We start from the raw sequence: 21,519 nt of genomic DNA, 5'->3' as shown, positions 1-21,519 counted from the left end.
CATCTCTACTAAAATGGCCTAGTGGGAGTTGCCAAATGTCACTAATTCAGTCCTTTAATCATCGCAGTTTCTTGGAATGAATTGAAAATGGTAATTATCAAATTATAATAAATTTTTCACTTAGGTACAATAATTCTCTTGAATTTCCCTTTCCAAGTGTTTTAACAAAGCTTTTAGCCAAGCCAAACTTCATATGTAGAGGTGGAAGCAGCACCTTTTTTAGTCAAACAGTGGGATGTGTTGGACATTCACTTCCCCTGGGTTATAAGTGGTTCTCAGTGTTCAAGCACAACTGATGTAATGTTCTTCTGCATGTCTACTGTCCCACAGGCATAGGAAGCAGCAGAATTTTGTAAAGACCTCTTGCATACCCATCAACAGACAAAAGACTTTTTTAATCTCCACAGATTTTCCACTGGTGGAGACTGTATTGAATTATTGAATAGCTTCTAGTACTACATTCATGTTCTCATAACTCTCTTTTAAATGAACAGAGTGGGCAATGGGTATAGAAGGCTTTAAATTTTCATTGTGCAAAAGCACTGCTTTCAAATTTCGCTGAGAAGAGTCAGTAAACAGTCTCAATCTGATGCATTATGCTATTGTTTCAGTTCCTCAACCAACCATTCACATCATTACAGGAGATCATCAGACCACCTAACGAAAAGAATGTTCATAAAATTGTTGTCCTTCTTCTGTAATGGCTGATTCTGACATCCTTATCAAGATTTTTCTCCTTTTGTCTGGAAGCTAGCAGTTCTGAATTGTCTTTTAAGAATGAAAGGTCCCTAAGAGATAATTCAATTCAGATCGTGTAAACCGCTGTGGTTCGGAATTTGACATCTCAGGAATGTAGTCAGGATCAGAAGGACATTCTGATTCTCCATGGACAGTATTATTTTCACATTCCATTTCATTTTCTGGAGGACTTAGAACTGGTAAGTTATCATCATGGGGAACTGGTCTCATTGTAAATGCAAGATTTGGGTATACAATTTTATATAGTGATACAGTGTGCTGCACAAAGGAAGAACTGTAGCTGAGCGTAAGAAATTGAAACAGTGTAGAGTATAATAAATTAAGAATAAATAACAAACTATACATGATAGAAAAATACAACCAGATATGAACTCAGCACATCAATCTTCATCACATGGATCAATTCTTTTTTCGGCGAGAATTCATTGTTGACCTGTGTAATCGAAGCTCTACTGTACTAATTTCAAACTTCATTAGCCTAGTTCTCCGAGAAGTTACTAAATTGTGGACTGCTTATCTAACATGTTAAATGTATTCTCTTAATCTTCAATGTCAACTTTTTTAAAACTGCTGATCAACACGAATTATACAGTCTCATTACTATTAGCATCTCTCTTTATCGAGGATTTTTGTTTTCATACCTCTGTCAGGTTTATGTAACCTGTCACTACAAACAATGTGGAACTCGTGTGGTATGATGTCAGCTTATTGCTTAGTTTTCAAATAAGAGAACATATTTATAGCAAACACATTTTTATATCCGAGATAGGATTCGAAGCTATAACTGTCTTTTGCACAAAGTTTAAAAAATCCACCTCAACTACACCCTATTTGGTTTAGGAAGTTTAGAAGGATAGAATATTGTTCGGAATATTTAGAAATTATAATGAAACACATTGTTTAAATCAAGTAAATATTCTAATTGTAAATTTAAATACATATTATTAACATTACAGCTTATATCTTCCAAGCTTCACACTCAGAAATCCTCTTAACAAAGCAAGATTTATAATGAAATTTCAGCAAATTATTTTTACAATTTTGGTTTTTCCATATGCTGGAAGTAACCTAATTACAGTATATGGAATTTTTCACTCATCTATCAGTCTATAATTAAATGGCAGAATGGGTCAATATCACAGCATCTTTGATCATATTCAAACTGATTGCAATCTACAAGCTAACCTTTAGTGAATAACTCTTGCACTTTTAGTCCTATAATATACAATATGTAAACATCAGACTTTATTCCAGTAAATGTAATATATAGGCTGTCATCTCAGGTATTTCATATATAATGCAATTTACTTGCTACTATAATAAAAAAAATCACACATATGTGACCTTGTGGAGGTGTTGAATTTAAGTGTTTCATACTTCACTTTGGTAGTGTTAAGTATACCGTGACCCATTTAAAAATTATTTAACTTTAATGTTGTGTACTCCATTATGCAAACAGCAATTTAACCAAGAGAAATTGTATTTACTACTCTATAATCTGTATGACATAGGTAATTATGACAAGATTATTTTACAACACACAATATTTTCAGTCATGCCATGTATCTTGCTGAAAAAAAATTCGTTCTGCATATTGTATGTTCTGAAATGTATCAAGTTAACACATTAAAATGTATTAATCTAGTTTGTTTTTAGTAGTGCTGTATCTGCACTTTACTTACCTGGAATGAAGACACAATTTTCTCTAATTAACATAATTTTTAATATATACTTTGTCAAATCGCAAGAGATGAGTGAATAATTTTAGCCACAGAACAGATACTGTGGAATAGTTTGAAAGCAGGAGGAAGAGGAAATGTCTGCCTTCACTGTCCAACAAAATACCTCTACAGAACGAAAGAAAAGTTAATGAATATCTGCATATGAACAGTTTCACTGTACTTTTTTTTTTTTTTTTTTAGAAGTATGCCTGCTGTAATATGATTTTTTTCTCGGAGTGTTTACTTTCAATTTAGGTTTTAAAACTAAATGAAACTGTGTTTTGAAGTTTGATTCTAGTATGCTTAATTATGGGTCATAGCTGTGTGAAATCTATGATCTTTCTGTACAAAGATCCAATAAAAAGAGTGAAGGGCTTCACTTACTCATGGCTTGTGCCACTTATTTTACATACATCATCCATATACATGAAGTTACTGAAATGTGCAACTCAAATACGTACTTCCTGACTGTGACAAGTAGCCTATGTCAAACAGACTGTAGGTAACTATGTGCTTATCCAGCACTCACAGGTCTACAGCACTAAACTTACAATGAATTTACTACATGAAAGGAACTCCAAGTATTTCATCAGTCATTCACATTTTCAGCAAAAATAATTTCATTGCAGTTCTCAAGACTAAGAAGAAATTTAAAGAATTAAATACTTTCTTTAGAACAAAATAACTACAAAAATATTTTCTTCTCTCAAATTTGATATTTAAATGATTGTTGGGTTGTAGCTTTTGAGCATTTCCACCATGTGATGAAATGGAAATTCGAAAGGATTTCGAAATTTCTTATCGATTTCATCTTGAAAAATTTCACTGTCTAGGAAATATATTGTTTTTTAATTGCCATGTGTTTCAATCATTTTTTGGCTTTCTAATAAACAATATTTTTCTCTTTTCACAAGATAACCACAAGTTCTTCAATGATCTTTAATATTTTCCTTACTCCTTGCATATTTTACACTAGCCTACTGTGCATAATTCTATTTTAACTGAAAGTTTATTAACAGTCATCCCCAATAAACAGGTGGTATTCGTCTACTGTATTCTTTCTGCTCAATTCATTTAGTTTTTCTTTCATGTTATGGATCTTTTATATTTTTTACTTTCTAATTATATGAAGTAGCTATATCGATGGGCCTGTTCAAAAGGAAAACAACTCAAAATTTAAAGTTTTGAGAAAATTTAACCCTTAAGTAGTCATGTGGAATGTTGTCAACACACCAGTCTACTTATTGAGTAAACCTGTACTTCTGAAACTTTCAGTACCTTCCTTAGAATTGGTAAGGCAACAATTACTGTAAACATGTTTGAAATCTGAATTCGCATAATCTAGATAATAACGATTTAAATGGTGTGGGGTGAAGCCAACAGCCACTGACCATACTTGTGTAACAAATAATAACAATGGATGTTTAGTAGTGACTGTGCACACAGAAAAATCAAGAAAATGGTCTGGAAAGGAAGATGAAAAGTAAATTATGATTAGGAGTGAACAGACGTTCGAATATTACATGTGAACCAATACTGAAATATTACTTACTGTACATTAATTATAACATTGTGAAAGGCATTAAAGTATTCCATATAGTTGTATAAATAAAAAAGAGCGATATTTTAATTCTTCACTAAAAAAAATTGCCCATAAGAACCCATTATATTTGAGGTGTCAGCAACATCCCACATGACTCTTATGGCCAGTTTTTCCAAGTAATGTTTAATTTGGCTTAACAAGTGTTAAATTAACAGCTGGTTTATTTTTAACATTTTGTTAAGATGTTTTCCATTTTTCCAACATAATTTTGTTTAAAATAACCAACACTTAACTTTAACTGTTGTTAATACTATTCTAACTACTCAACAGCAGTTGGTAATGATTTTGCATATATAAGACAACTTCTTATTGGCGGATATTATTATTTAAATTCTGTACTGTAGAGTAAGTCATGAAACATGTGTAAAATCGTAACCTGTTACAGTAGCCATGATTCATACAGTACAGAGAGTTGATAAATGAACGTTGCATTGACTACTATGGAATAATAATAATTATTATAAGTATGGTTATATTTTATAATGCTAAATATGAATTTCTGTTTAGAAAAATCTCAGCTTTTTGAGCACCAAGTGACAATAATTACACGAATGTGTGTAGTCAACTGTACACAAAACCCCGAGGAGAATTCCGTATCATATAAAATTCTCTAATTCAGGTCCATGTATAAATTATATGTAATTTCGTCCTAAAGAAGCAATTGCTGCTGAAACATTTTATTATTTACTCACTACGTATTTTGAAGTTCTATTGACATCGGCTATAGTTGAAGAGCCAGTAACATAGAATCTAGAGTTAATAGTAGCTGGTGAATTGGAACAAGTGGCCTATTTCTGTTTGTAGGATATTCAAATCTGACTTCAATTTCTTGCCACGTTGAGATCGCACATTTCCTCAATATTAAATGGATAATAGCTCAGCATCGAAATAAGCGTCAGTATGATAATCAGTTGACTTATAAAGATTATCTTCCCTATATTAATATTCCAAAATATCTTTTAAATTATATATTACCAGTCTTATGGCCGGTTTCACAAAGCTTCATTAAGGTTTTAATGATTCATTAATTTATTTACTGTTTCATTAAATCATTTTTATATCTCACCAAGCATCTTTAGCCTAACGAACCAGTAAAACTATCATTAAATTTAGTGATAGAAATTTCCGTCTTTAAATTTTTAATTATTCATTAGTTGCAATATAAAATGCGGAACGTTTCGACGCAGAATTGTTATATCTGGAACTGCTCGAAAATTAAGAGTCAAATGGAGATAATGTTAACCATTTAAAAACCGATCATTTTGAAAATTTGAATGACACAAGAATTCACAAAAGATACTGCGTCACGAAGATCGTGGTACTGGTACTCAAAATTTTAGAAGAAACTGATCATAGGTTAGAACATCATAAAAACGGCTGAGACAAAGCTAAAACTAGTCAACTAAGTAGCATACAACTGAGTTTTATTTTAAGACATGAAAGTGATTATTATAACTACATACTGGTACCTAAGAAATATTAGTAAATTAATACATAATGTGCATTCAAACATAACAAAACTTAATTGGTATATTAACTTTCATTTATTAGAATTATATTATAGCTAGCGATAAGATATGTTTGCACTGGCTTTAAAACAGAAGCGAAAGAGCTGGATTCTTGGCATTTATAATCGTTTTCTTTCCGATGGAAATTTAATTTTCCAGCAGGATAATCACCCCGCACACACCGCCATAAAAGTTCACAGACGGTTCACGGAAAAGCATGAAAAAGAGGAGGATTGACAAATATCGAGACATCCCACCTCAAAATCCAGATCAGTTCTGGGATCAAGTTCTGGCTACCTGGAAAGATTTCGCTAAGGACCAGAACTATTTCCGCGATCTGGTGGACTCAATGCCCCGAAAATGCCAGGCAGTGATAGACGCCGGTGGCATGTGGATGAAGTATTAGATCCACATGTGTATTTATTTTATTTTTCTTTAATTTGTTTGTTTATCTTTGTTTTATTTCGGGAAGAAAATTGATCTCCCAAGAGTTTCATAAATTCTCCTAGTGGAGCCGCAGTTGCGAAATAATTCGTTCCAGTACACAAAATTAAAAAAATGAAGAAAGGTAACATGTATAAAAATTAGTTATGTTAATAAAAAAAAAAAGTTATCGCCGAGAATCGAACACGGGCCCCTAGGATGGCAATCCAACTCGCTACTGACTACTCCATCGAAGAGTCAGGACGTAACTAGTGCGACGAGGCACATACAGCTACTCGGCTTGAAGCCTAGGGAGACAGCGCACGTACTTGTGTAAATATTTTAATGTTCAGTACTAGCTAATGTTTCAATTTGGACTGATTTACTGAAGCTTGGTGAAACCGGCCCTTACTGTAAACATTCCTCAAAGAGAAACATAACATGTTATTTTCACAACTTTTGTCTGAACAGCTGAGGTGTTATCCGCCATGTTTAACCGTTTGTTAAATGAGTTAACGGCCTGAAATCCTACATTTAAAGTTAACAAATGGTTAAGAATCTGTTAAGCCAAACTGGTGTTGAACAAATGGAAAAACTGTATTTAACAAACTGTTGAAGGTTTAACAGTCGTTAAGTGTTCTAACAATACTTGGACAAACTGGCCATTAATGTTACAACGTTAGGCATGATTGCTTAAGGGTTAAAGTTTAATGTTGCTATGTAAAATCCAAGGATCTTTGAAATTACTCCAAATTCTGTTAATGATGTGTTAGGCCTATGTATATTATAAGTTTCAAATTAATGATGTTAATTGGATTTTTCACAGCAACATGGAACTTTAAATGCAGTATTCTCAAAACTTTAAATTTCGAGTTGTTTCCCTTTTGAACTGGCCCATTGATATAAAAAATATTGTGAAAATATATATTCTTTTCCTTTTTCGATATTGCATATTGTATTAAAGTGTTCCATTCAGTGGTGTAATGCATGAATGTCTGACTTTCTTGACAAACAGGATTATTGTTTCAATGCCTCTCAAACAAACATGTGATGGTACCCATTTGAAACTTGTTTCATTTTTGAGAATGGCCAACACTTTGCCTTCCCCCCCTACCCTCTGTAGATTTGCATATTTTATTGTATTAAAAAGAAGCTGAATCTAACACTACTTTGAATACTCTAACAAAACAATCATTCTGTAAATAAGTATTGTATGAGAGTCTATCTCTTTTATTTCCTCATAAAAGTATGAAGCATCCAATTCCATATGGATACAATGTGAACATCTTTCTAATTGTACAACCAAATCTAAAAGTTTGTATTCTTAATGAGACCAAGTAAGAATTGCAACACACGAGATGAATTTCGGTTATAAGTATTATGTACCTGCAAATGAAATAAACAGAAGTTATAAATAGATTTTCCATTCCACTATATATTATTGAAACATCCAAAAACTACTACAATACACATTACTCTTCTACAGATAAACAACAGTGATATCACGCCTTATAAGAGAAATGCTCGCATTCAGTAATATAGCAACTAAAGAAATTATGTTCAGATAGTGTTAAAATTAACTGCACATATTAAACAGCACAAATTAAAATACTGTACTATTGTAGTTAAAAATGTAGCAAAATATACATTTTATAAAAGGAGAAAGCAATAATGGCTTGCCATTCAAGATTGTTCTTTTAACTAATGACTAATAAATCTATTTAGAAAAGAAAGTTAAAGGTTACCCATCTCTTTGCCTGATGTCAAGCACATAGCAAATTTAACATAGCACAGACTCAACAATATTCAAACCCAAAATCTTTTATGCTGGCTAAATAAACAGATGTTCTATAAAAATAATTATATTTCACATACTAATTATTCTAGGGCTCTTAGGATGTTAATAAAGTGTTAAATTATGTACCGAGGAAACCATGCAAAAATTACATGGAAATCTTGCTCTTAAGGACTTCGAGATATGAATCCAGACTTACATTAACCTCAGGAAGAAACTTTGCATTTACTCCTAAAACTAAGAGTCGAATGAAACATCTGTGGGCAATTACAATAACAGCATACTTGTAAAATAAGAAAATAAATTTTATTGATATGGTTATAAATTTCTAATAGCAAAAGCAAAATTTTCGAAATATAACGTATTCAAACCATCAGATTTCTTATAACGTAATATAAGCATAATTTTAAGCAAAAAATACTCAAATTTAACTTTAAAATCCCAATGAAAACTTCTCAGTGCTTGAGAAACTGCTTCTGTATCTGATTCTAAAACAACACGCTATACAATTATATGTACTGGTATACACTACTCACACATACGACACATAGTTACATTCTAATTCCACACACTTCATAAATAATTTACCAAATATTATAAAAGCTCTTAATTTGATTGTAATTCTGGGAATGATGCAACACAGTTGTTTGTTTACAAGTCTGGCAAAACTCCAGTTATATGAATATATAGGTATTGTGTTCCATGAATAGCACATCTCCCCAAATTCTCTATCTTCCTTTACAAAGCAAATTATATAACATGTATAACCAATTGCAGAATTGGTTTAATTAAAATCTACACGATTTTCAAAGTGATTGTTACAGAGTTGTTAATTACATTTAAAGAAGAAAATTACTACTACTGAGTAAAAGATCTCAACTTTCGACTTCAGTTTAAAATGGATAGTCTCAATATCAAAGCTATATTTTGGACAGCTACATTTAATATAGTTTTAATAAAGGCCGAGTTCAATGAAAAGCACTTAATCATTTTCCTTATTGCTCTTTTAATTAGAAAGCAAGAGAAGCATTTTCAATGCATAGGGTTAAATAGGTGAAGACAGATTTATGTTACAATACATTTTCAAAGTAAAATGAATAATCCAATATTTTCTTTCTGTACTTTAAATGAATCATAAAAGGATGTTAAACTACAATTTAATTACCTTCCTGCATTCAATTAGTAGGTTACAGTAAGTGTACTGACGATGCATTTTTCCACTAGTAAGATAGAGACTGAAAAATTCATTACTTATTTTTACACTAAGTAGGTTGGTTTTGTTACTGAAGCATATAATCAATTGTAGTCTCTTGCAAAATATCTGGGTTCTGAGGTCTTTTTTTTTTTTTTTTATCTGTTATAATGGAAACTTTTGCTCAAAAGAAACCTTATGAAAGTGGTTACTAGTGATCACCCACTATACTGGCATTCATAAGCAAATTCCAAGGCCATTACTTCCACAAAACATCAATACAAATATACTTATTTCTCTCTGACTTAGCATGTACTAATAATACTTCTAGGGAAAAGAGAACGAGGCACTGTCTATTATTTATTCCTGCACTTGTACATTCTAATTCTTACTCTAAGTGAACCAATCATAGTGTGCATTCAAATGTAGCATTTCACATGATAAATTTGGTTTAAGATTTGTTGTAATTAGAATAGAACTACTGTTGCTGTATATTTCCAATTTTTCATAATTAAGGCGACAAATACACTAATGTAACATTTCACTCATCAATTATCAAACATCAAATCTGGCTGCATTCGAAAGCAGAAAGATCATATTGGAAAAACATTTAACATAATGATTGAGAGTAGCAAGTGTTATTCAACTTCAAAAAGCAACAATCCAAAATCATTCTACTTTCTCATATACAATAAACATGAAATATTTTGCACTTGAAAAAAGTGTAATAATAATATATTTTTTCTGGAAATCGTAAAATATTGTGTGACCTTCTGTATTCCATAAAGCCGAGATGTATTCAAAATATCCTCTAGTAATATTATGAAACATTTTTTAATAACTACGTAAATATAGATCAAAGACGAATTTCCCTAACATATCCAATTTATTTTCATTAAATTAAATGAATGTATATTCTGACGTCAAAGCTAACCTTAAAAGGAAGAAGAAAAAATCTTTGGAAATAAATGTATGCGCACAATAATGGCTTGTTGCAAAAACCATTTTAATGTTACAAACATACTATTGGAATGATCCAGATTTCTATTATATTAACTGTCAAATTCATTAAATACAAATGGATAACCTAACTTCTGTTTTGTGATCATAAGACAACAAAACTACGAATTGCTTGTCACGTATGGTTTGTGAGATGTATTGCCAATAATTATTGAATTATTCTATATTTTTCCTAATAAATCCTATAAATGGGACAAACAGTCTGAGAAACAAATGAGCTCATGTATGTGCGTCAGTTTTGGAATTATTACTTCGATATCTAGGTTGCTTTTATCATTTCTCTTTAAACTACCGGTACTATATGCAAAATCAAACATTCCTGTTCAGTGGGAAGAACAGATTCATCTACCTCAGGATATTAAAATATGTACATCATGACATATATTTTTAGATCACATTCATCCAAAGATTTGAGTACAAAAATTAATGTTTTCACCATATATTTTGTGGTGCATAAGAATGTTAAACAACATATAAGGAACTAAAAATAATTATAAATTCAGATTGTAAAATGTACATCCAATAAAACAAACTGGTAAAATTTGTTATGATGAGTAAGGGAGTATTAACAAAACAACAGAACACAAAAAGACTTAGGATAATTTTAAAAGATATATGTCATATAACAATTCAACTAACATTGGTAATACCTGACAGATACATTTCATTCATGTTAATCAATAACCAAGTCTCTCGTGAAAGAATGTTGAGAAATGGCAATAAATTCGATAGCAAAAGGTGTGTTGGCAGTCATCACACAAACAGGATAATTCAAACTCATTCTCAACAGTTGTTAGTATATCTACAGTATTTGCTATTCAAAGTGTTTAGAAAATGTTATAATAATAATACAGTAAGGATTGAAAAAATCAACAAAAGGAATCAAATATCTTTTACAGAATTTATGAAGACTTTCAAATTGATGTGTAAACACTGGTATATCATATATGAGAAAGTAGAATGCAATTTCTTCTACCAATTTAAAAGTAAGGTAAATTACATTTAAAAAACATGATTTCATAGGCTAAGTTTATATTGAAAGTGTATCTCTATGTTTAAAGTTAACCTAAGAATTTAGTAACTTTTGTTACATGACATAAAATTTACAAGGATGAGCAGAAGTATTGGGTGAACAAATTATCTGTGAAATGTGAGCATGGTAGAACTCCAGTGGAAGATTAGCTTAGCCTTGGCTGATATTTTGGATGGAGGGGAGACTTGTCTAATTGAATATACAGATTGGTGAGGTACTGTAACTGTCTCTTACGAGAGTGGATGCTAAATGCACGTGTTTGTTGGTGACTGTATGCAGTGTGCTAGGAAAGGAAACGTGAAAGAAAAAAATTATGGGCTTAATTATTCTATTTCTCAACGAGTGTTCATTTACAATTCATATGTTTGTACTAAATCCACTCGTGCTGTCAAGAGATTTACTTCAAGAGAAATTCCCAGGTGTTTTGAGTTCTAGGTCTTACTATAAATTATAACTTGGTTAACAAATTTCGTGAAATGGGATGTATTAAGAAACGAAAAAAAATTGACATACAGTGCTCACAGAAGAAACTCTGGATGACATTGAAAACAAGCTACAAAATTTGCCTAAAAATCTCTTCAGTGTCTTTCTCAGCAAATGGGAATTTCCTACATTTCAGTTGAGAGGCAATGAAGTTACTCACGGTAAAACACATAAAATAAGTGGTGCAAGAATTTAAACTGGGTGATCTAGTACTTAGAAGTAGATTTTGTGAATGGATTTTGAGTAAAGTGCGTGACAAAGAAATCAATCCTAATCTCATTTTGTTTTCAGACAAAGTTCGGTTCCACTTTCTTGGCTGTTAATATGCAAGAAATATGTGGAAAATGAAGACGGATAGTTCCTGATTTCCTTGCACGACATGGGTTGAGCATATAATTTTTTTTTAAATAACAATAAGTAGTATTTTGTTAGTCACTCTAGTGCTGCTAGTTTAATTATGAAGTCTTGCTGCCAGCTAGCCAGGAGCATACACTCCATGGCCCATGAACACCATGCCACACTCACGTTTCATAGATAATAATCAGCTCATTCAGTAGTTAAAGCACTTGCCACATACCGATTTTTAAAAACATTAATTTAGTGAACTACTTTTCAGTAAATAATGCTTAAAATATCATTGTGCTGCATACATTTCCTTTGGGATGGGGATAATAGATTAGTGCAGTTCTTCAGAAAGAGTTTGCATTTTTGGGCTACCACAGTTCAAAAACGGAACAATATCTAACCCAGCCCAATTAAAAAAAGTCATTTGAATGAAAGGGGAAGACTGTGCCTCATGAAGACAGACTAGAAGGGCTTTTAACTATGACTGGAATGATTAACACTGACCATGTCGCGTGCACATGCACTAGAACAAACAGAAACTCGTCTCAAAAGAACTTCTTTACCATTTTCTTCAATCCACTGCTATTGCTCACTTTTTTAACACAGTCCCTCTGTAACACTTCTGCACTGTGACTCCCACTGGCTTCACTAGTCTGATCCAAGTCATTATGTCCATTCTGGCCAGTTGAGGATAATCCATTTCCATTCTGAAGGGAGGCAGAATGAGAAGGTGGTGGTGATGACGATCCTTGACTAGACTTATCGGAAGCCACACTGGCAGCCCTCCTGCTACTGTACCATTCCCAGTTGTCTGACTTCAACCTTGCTTGCAGACTTGATTCTGTATTACTACCAAGGCGATTGTTACGAGCAGAGATGGCAGTTTTCATAAAGAATGGTGAAGACAGACGTCTAACTTTTGGGTTCAGTTCTGTAGACTTGATGGTGCCATTCCCTTGACGTGATGGTGGTGAATTTCCTCCTAATTTTTCTTTAGTCCTAATACTCATATTTCCAACACCAACATCAACTTGCAGATCTGCACTTTCCTTCCGTGGTGGAGATTCCCTGTCATTGGTGCTTCCTGATTTTGAAGAAGTACGTGAAGAGCCATTTATTTCTACTGATAGGGAATCTTGATCATTATCAGGACTATGTAAACCATTGTGCTTTGTGGACAGAGAATCAGAAACTAAACTGTTGTCCTTCTCCAAAGCCACACCATTTGAAAAGCTATGCCACTTGCCAAGTTCTGATGAGCTTGCACGTCGTGTGAGAACATTTTCACTTTCACTTTGTAATGAACTGTGTTCTGAGACCCGTCTTCCACCTGTTCTCGAAATGAGATTCGCACTTGAAGAAGATTTGAGTAGTGCTTCTTTCTTCTTCCTTCTCCTACGTTTATTTTCTGCTTTGGGTACTGTGCCAGTTCCACCATCAATTTCTGTGATATTAGGCTCAATGAGGAGATCACTGTAAGTACCTGTGAACAATAAAGAAGTAAAATTTAATTCTAAATCTTCAGTTATTAAAGAACAGTAATGTATTCATTTACTTCTGATTATTTGATAAAATAGTTCAAAATCCAGAATCCAGAATAAAAGAAAACAAAGAGTGAGACGAGTTAAAACATTAAAGCTAACAAAATCTAGGCAAAATATCCGAATTCCCAGTGTGCACACCACTTCACTGTTATCCTTCTACCTCACTCTTCAATTTGGTTAATTGTTATACATACGAACGCACACATTTATATTTTTTACAGTTTTTTTTTGTCATTTTGAAAAAGTTGCCTGTTAAAGGTAAAGGTAAAGTCAACTCCATGACAGGCCAAATCGGCCCAGATGGTGACGAGAGGTTAAAGCTCCCACCTTTAGAGACAATTGACATTTAATGGCAATAGGGATGTCAGTCCTACATGCCTACAGCCTTTACCCCCAAGGAAATGCCACTGGTACTCATTTCTAGAGGCTGAGTGAAGCCCAGGGCCAAAGTGAGGCTGGAAGGATTAGATCAATGGGAAAGTTCATGATCCCATCGGGGATCGAACCCGCGACCTTCCGACTTGCAGCGTTATGTCTTAACCACAATGCTACCATGTGCCCCCAAGTTGTCTGTTACAAGTTTATAAAACAACATTTAACACACACAAGCTGTTGTCGGATAACTATCATAATACTAGATTTCACAGGCGAGCATAAGCTCTTTGCCTTCTCTTTCTCCTCTCCTTCTGTTTCAGCTATAGTGACTGGTCTGATATAAAGCCCCGACTATATGCTGCATCATATGCTACAATGCTGGTTTGCAAGGTCGGTATTCCTTATGGGATATTATAAGGATAAGGAGTCAAAGTGAAATGTTGCAGGTATCTCGAGAAAATCTTCCCTAACTCGTTCTTGCTAACGACAAGTTCTACTTAGATTCAAAGGGATATGTTGTTGTTGTTTTCTAATGCCAGGCGTTTGACTATAAAGTCATTTGACCTCTTGCACTCCAATATTTTTCAAAGATATTGTCATGGTCAGCCAATGAAGCACAGATTTTGAGGTGTTCCAAATCCATTTCTTGATTTGAGTTGCACAATGGAAAATTAGGGGACTGATATATTCCAATTCTATGCAGGTGCTTGGCCAAACAGTCATGACCTGTTGCCAATCTAAATGCAGCTACAGATGATTTGCGTGGTAAATCGGGAATTAACTGTGTATTATGATGCAGAGAACAAGCAAAATTCTGAAACACATATTTACCAATGTTGGGAACATGTATAACGAATGTAAGTAGGTTCTTTCTCGATAATGAAACATGCATGCTATCCTGCAATGTTGTTAAACATTTCATATTACTCTTCTTTAGCCATTTTGATTTCTCATTGTACATATTATAAATTCTGCTGTGAGAGTTTTCTTTCTTTATGCATTATTATTTCTTTTTACAATGAAGTTATTTACCTGAAGAAGGTGCTTTCATGGAAAATACACTGTTCAAAAGAATTAGTGGAACGTGTTTTTGGATGTCTGGTATTTTACTGTAACTTCGACATGATACCAGTGGTCTTATTGCATAGAGGCCACCGGCGTGGCTCAGTCGGTTAAGCCGCTTGCCTGCCGGTCTGAAGGTGCGCTCGGGTGTGGGTTCGATCCCCACTTGGGCTGATTATCTGGTTGGGTTTTTTCCGAGATTTTCCCTAACCGTATGCTGAATTCCAGGTAATCTATGGCGAATCCTCGGCCTCATCTCGCCAAATACCATCTCGCTATCACCAAACTCATTGACGCTAAATAACCTCGTAGTTGATACAGCGTCGTTAAATAACCGACTAAAATTTAAAAAAATATATTGCATAGACTGAGATCTTGTGTATTCAAAGCAGGCAACATCGAAGTCATACTATCACTACTGTATAGTGGTACAATGAGACATCTTAACGACGTACAAGTTGCAAGAGCAGTCACTTTGATTCAAGAAGGGTGGACTTTTTGTTGTGTTGCCGAAGATTTCAATGTCTCCATGGCTGTCATTTATCGGTTATGGAATCGATACGAGACAGGTCAGTTCACCAGGCGGGTTAGACAAGGTTGTTGATGCATCACAACCCAAAATCAAGACCGATATTTGAGCATTTCTACTTTGTGTTGTCATACCACTACTACCAGAGAACTGCAATAAGACCTCAGAAGGGCACCTGGAGTCAAGTATCTGATCAGACTAGGAATAGGTTACGAGACCCAGACGACCTGTTCAAGTGCCTCGTTTAATGTGACAACATCAAGCAGCTTGGTTTCTGTTCGCCCGTAACCATGTTAACTGACAACTTCGCTACTGGAGAGTTGTGTTGTTCACAGCAGTGGCGGCTCATAAACATTTAATGCCTAGTGCCAGAGATAAGGAATAAACAGTAACATTAATGACATTATTATTATTGTTACTATTATTATATTATTATTATTATCGTTATTAAACTCACCAAAATGTATACAACTGTATATAAAGTCCAGACAGATTAGAGACAAAATGTGGGCTTGTCTGTCAATAGACAGGCTTTCCATCAATAATGTAATATAATACGTAGTAGAATGAGTTGAAACATCAGTCATATGGTCAACAATGATAGAAACATAGTCATAATCATTAATTCTTTTTTACTTCTACATGGTACACTTTGAACATGCAGTCAACCAACTTGTTTTGAATGATTTTATAAGTACCCTTAAATGCTGTTGACTTGGTTAAGTGCTCTTTTAACTTTTTAAGTCTTTATCTAACTCAGAACTGAAGTGAACTAATTCACGAAACACGCCCTGTATTCTGAGTTGTTGGATTATCCATGCCTTCTTAATGCTAAATCTACTGCCGCATAAAATTTTATGAATTTTATACAATTCATTTTTAAATTTAGGACATGTCTGTTTTCCTCAACTTGCTCATGTTTTGCAATTGCAAGTCTGTAATGTAAGTTTTAACTGAATTTCAATATTCTCTTTAACCAGTACATACAAACTGAAGCCGTTATTCATATGAATCTTTGACTTTTTACGTGTATTATTTTATCCCTTAGACCTAAGTGTAGTAAATCTGTAACACCCACTTTTGACTAGTTTATGTTCACCTCAGAACAGAACACATGGGAAACAGAAGAACGCGTTCTCCACATCTCATCCACAATACCAGTTTTTTATAATAAACATCCAAGTTGCATTTGTCAGATCTGTTAACTTTAGCACTTTAATGTTTTTGGTGAATATTTAAACACCGTGTAAGATATTATTTAACACGAAGTTAGTTTTCATAATATGTTCATATAGAAAGCGGAGATTTTAATAAAATGATAACTGAATTAATTTTTTCACAACATTACATAACATGATAACACTTCACAGGTTTACAGTTAGAAATATACTGAAATAAAAGCATTCTCAAACAAGGTATTTTAAGAAACTGGCAAGGATTTTATTATCTTATTTTTCATCCTTCCCCTCTAAGAAACTTATTCTGACAAAGCAAGAGAACAGACAGAAGAGCGAGGAGCGAGGTGTAAGGGATTGAGATAGTAAATTGAGTTGTATATAGCTATCCAAGCATTTAAAAATGAGAGCATTAAACTCTGCCTGGCTCTTTTAGATGCTGTTGAAATGGATGGTAGAAAATGAATGTTGCATGCGCATCCCATTATATTTCTTAAGGAATGTAGTGCCTAGTACAGATCCATGCTGCAAACACTAGTTACAATGTGGCTGGCGGCAATGATGATGATGTTGGTAGAAGAATTTGCAAGTATTAAGAGTAACTTATTTTTCTCTGATTTTGCTCGGAAAATATGAATTCTCCTTTTCTCTCTTGTAATCTGATAGTGCCATGGCACTGCCTGTAAAACTGCCCCTGGTTCACAGACGAGTCACGATTTCCCCTAACTCAAAGTGATGGCTGTGTAGTGTATGGAGAGACCGTAGTGAGCATTACTTGCCAAATGTTGTATAGCAAGTGGAAAGATTCGGACAAGGTTCTATGATGATATGGGATGGCATTAGTGTCGACATCCGTACAGATCTTCTTCTTGTCTGTGGCAGCCTTACCGCTAGGAAGTACATCAACCAGATCTTGTTAAACCACATGGTGGCTGCTGCATATGGTGTTGGCCCTGAATTCCTTCTCATGCGCGATAATGCCAGGGCAAATGTAGCAGGCAACCCCAGGGATATCTCGAAAAGGCTCCAAATTCAAGTGATGGAATGGCCAGCGGTGAGTCCTGATCTGAATCCCATTGAGCAAGTGTGAGACATGCTTGAGACGTGATTGTGATCATCCTGTTGCACTAGACTCTCCAGGAACTCTCACAGGTTCTAACGGATACCGCAGAGTGACCTCTGTAGACTTGTATGGAGTATGCCACGTAGGTATCAGGCTGTGATAAATGCTCATGGAGGGCATACACGATACTGAAGCTCTCAAACTTTGAAGAAAATCAAACTGGATGACTGGATGAGCGGCTATTGCCACTTTGCTTTTGACACTGTTCGAACATTTTACGTTTTGTAAAAATGAATGGAATCAAATGTTTTGTTGCGTAATGTATCTGTAAAGAATACCAGTATATCTGGTTAAATTGGTAGTTGTCAATTATTATTCTATGCAGTATGGCGTAAGTTCAAAAACGTATTCTGCTAATTCTTTTGAACAGTGTATATCTGTGAGCTTTCAAATAAGATTAAATAAATAAATATATCACAATGAATGAGAATGAATAAATGAACAAACGAACGAACCTCGAGATTAATATTATTGGTGTTACGTGAAAAAATCACTATAATGACAAAGATAACTCATATAACTACAAAGAGCAGAATGTTTTGAAAATAAATGTTGTATTTAAATTCTAATTGGTTGCAAAATTATTCAAAGTGATCCTAGAAAACTGAAGATTTCTATCAGTGCTGAAAGTTAAATTATATGGATGAATTTACATGTGTGCATTCATATCTGATGTCGTCAATTCAGTGGAACTTCATTTATCATTGTCTTTCACTATCATCGTTTCTACTGGCCATCATTCTCTAGTTCACAGAAATAAATTCAATTATCATCAAAATACTACAAATCGCAATCTCTGCTGGAACACACAACAGTAAATCTCATCTGGATGATTAGACCTAAGATTCCCACAATGTCGAGAATCCGATTACCCAACAGTGTGTTTTGTAATGTTGTCAGTGGCGAAGCTAAGATGTAAATACTGGATAGGCTGAAAAAAATCTGCTTACCTTATATCTCTTTATAGAGCAGATGTTTATCAGCTTTTCTATCAAACTTTTTTGTGGCACAGACCCCAGAAGAAGATGATGACCACTCATTTTCACACCCTAACAGAATATACGTAAAAAAAAAATACTGTAACTTATTTATCTCAGAGCACTCTGTTAGCAAAGGATATTTCTTATACCATGAAAACTGAAAATTTCTATTTTGTCTTCCTCCACCCGCTATTTTAATATGCAAATGTCAATCTCTTATCTTTGTAAGCACATTTTGTTTCATATGACAATCTTGAAAACAGTTTCTCTTTTAATTCTACAAATAATGGCCTCAATGTCCTCTCAGTATGAGCCATTTTATGCAAAATTAATATGTAACACACATAAGCATGCACTTTTGATTAAACTTGACACAATACAGTGCTCTCAAAGGACACCAATATAGCAAGACATAATATTGTGACAGAAGGCTAGCCTCGTCCCATTTGGAGATGTAGCAAATCAATACCCCCTCCCCGGTTCCCCCTCAAGCTTGTGAGTCAAGGTCATAACCATGTCTTTAGAGGCTTTTTGCTTTAAGTCTTGCTGCTTGCACTGTTCTCTCCAAACTGGAATGACTGCCAACAGTGAACTTAATATATGGAAGGATCAGAGTGCAACCAAGTGTTACGATATATCGTTATTACAAACTTATACGCCTGCTGTTAATAGAAATAATAACTCAAATTTTTTGGGCAGGCTAAGCCTCAATAGCCTCTTAAGAACTTCGCCACTGAATGTTGTGAGTCATGTGGACAGACATGGACTTTGGGGATTCACAGTCTTCACAACTGATTACTGAAGCGTTGAATCATAGCTATCAGTGAAGTTTATTGACTATTTGCATCCAGAGTGGTGGTTTTATTTTACGCAAAATAGCTCTAAAGAAAGTGTGTCATGAATAGGAAAACGGTGAAGAGGTCCAAAAGTGTGTTACTTCTTCAGAAGCTAAATTAAATATCATTAGTGAATTTTATGCAGTAAATGAATTATTGTGGACATAAACTGTGCTGCACATTTTTGCTTACAATAATAATTAGAACAATCATCAAACAGGACTTCCGTCCTGTTACAGTAGGTCTACCTCACTGCTCCACAGTGTGCAATACGCAAATCTAAGTGGACAAAATTCATAACTTCTCTGCTTTCTAACGGATTGTTATGAAACTTTGTACAGACCTTATGGATAGCACATATTCTTTGTGTACAAACTCTGATTACGATTGTGTAAGAGGAACTACTCCTTTATACGGGGTGGTTTTAGACAAAAATAGTAACTTCTCTCCTATCTAACAGATTTTTAAGAAAAACTGTATGGAAGTTACAGATAGGATATGTTTTTTGTGTATAAACTATATTTATAGTTCCAAAAGAGGAAGTACTCCTTTACAGGGGGGGCATTTACACAAGATTAACTTCTCTGCTACATAACAGATTTTTATGAAACTTTGTACAGGTGTTAGAGGTAGCATATATTTTTTTTTGTACAAATTCTGATTACATCTATATGCTACCTGTAGGCCTAGTAGTTGTATAAAGTTGCATAAAAATATATTATATAGGAGAGAAGTTGTTAATTTTGTCTAAATGCACCTCTATATAGAGGCAATTCCTCTTATAAAACATAATCAGACTTTGTAGACAAAAAAAAATATATATTCCACCTGAAATTTCTGTATAAAGTTTCACAAAAATCTGTTAGATAGGAGAGAATTTATTAATTTTGTTTAAATGCATCCCTAAAAGAAGTAGTTCCACTTATGGAACCGTAAATATAGTTTGTGCACAAAAAATATATATGCTACCTGTAACTTCCGTACAATGTATCATAAAAATCTTTTAGATAGGAGAGAAGTTATTAATTCTGTCTAAATGCACCCACTATAAAGGGGTAGTTTTCTTGTGCAAACGTAATCAGAGTTTGTACACAAATCATAGCCATCTGTAAGTCATGTGCAAAGTTTCATAACAATGCGTTAGACAGCAGAGAAGTTATTAATTTTGTCCAGCTAATGATTTGCGTTGATTCACTGTGCGTTTGTTAAGGTTAGATAAAAATGTGTCCAATGTTTTTTTTTAAAAAGTGATATTCCATATCATGTGAATAATATTGTAGGCCTAAAACACTCTCACAGTGTTTAAAAACTTCCTTAGTCAGTGATGCTTTTCTGCCATTAAGCCAAACATGGAACAGTTGCCGTACGCCCCATCACTGAAAAAAATTAATTACTGATAAATGCGCAAGAACGTGCAAACTTTGAAACAAGGATTCAACACACTATATGATGCTGTATCATTATCATCATATCCATCACGTATTAGACCCTACAGGATCTGTTACGGTCTCATACCAGCATTTTCGTGGTCTTCCCAATTTCTTGGTACATAAGTAAGAATCTGTTTAGGCCATCTAATGCGATCCATCCTTTTGACATGTTTTTTCCACTGAAGTCGATATTGTTGAACAAAATTAACTATAGGATCCATTTTTAGTTCCTGCAATATGTCCACATTTTTACGGTGTTCAGCAAAGAGCATCCCACTGTTCGTCGTATGAACCTCATTTCAGCTGTTGTCAGCCTTTGCTCATCAGCTTTTCTGATTGTCCATGCCTCGCTACCGTAAGTGAGGACTGGTCGAGCTAGTGTTTTATATACCTTTAGCCTTGTATGTTTCTGAACATGGGATGATTTGAAGACGGTGTTAATTACGCCAGTGATTTTTATAAATTTAGATATTTTGTTCGACATATCTTCATCAGTGATGTAAGAGAGGTTATAACCTAAATAGTTAAAGGAATTAACACGTTCAATTAAAGTATTATTTATCATGATCTTACTTGGAATTGG

General features: G+C 34.0%; 1 protein-coding gene across 5 annotated transcripts in view; it reads right to left on the bottom strand.

Annotated features, from left to right (window-relative positions):
* Positions 1 to 1,655: 1,655 nt before the first annotated feature.
* LOC138694374 (SUN domain-containing ossification factor) overlaps positions 1,656 to 21,519 on the bottom strand; it is a 533,809-nt gene continuing 513,945 nt past the window's right edge. For all 5 annotated transcript variants that reach the window (XM_069818049.1, XM_069818048.1, XM_069818051.1 and 2 more), the window contains one exon: positions 1,656 to 13,365. In XM_069818049.1, coding sequence (XP_069674150.1) covers positions 12,428 to 13,365 — 938 coding nt within the window. In that variant the 3' untranslated portion in view covers positions 1,656 to 12,427. The remainder of the gene's footprint in view (positions 13,366 to 21,519) is intronic.

This window comes from Periplaneta americana, chromosome 2 (genome assembly GCF_040183065.1).
Source record: "Periplaneta americana isolate PAMFEO1 chromosome 2, P.americana_PAMFEO1_priV1, whole genome shotgun sequence".
Classification (NCBI taxonomy): domain Eukaryota; kingdom Metazoa; phylum Arthropoda; class Insecta; order Blattodea; family Blattidae; genus Periplaneta; species Periplaneta americana.
This window is presented reverse-complemented; position numbering and strand designations above follow the sequence as displayed.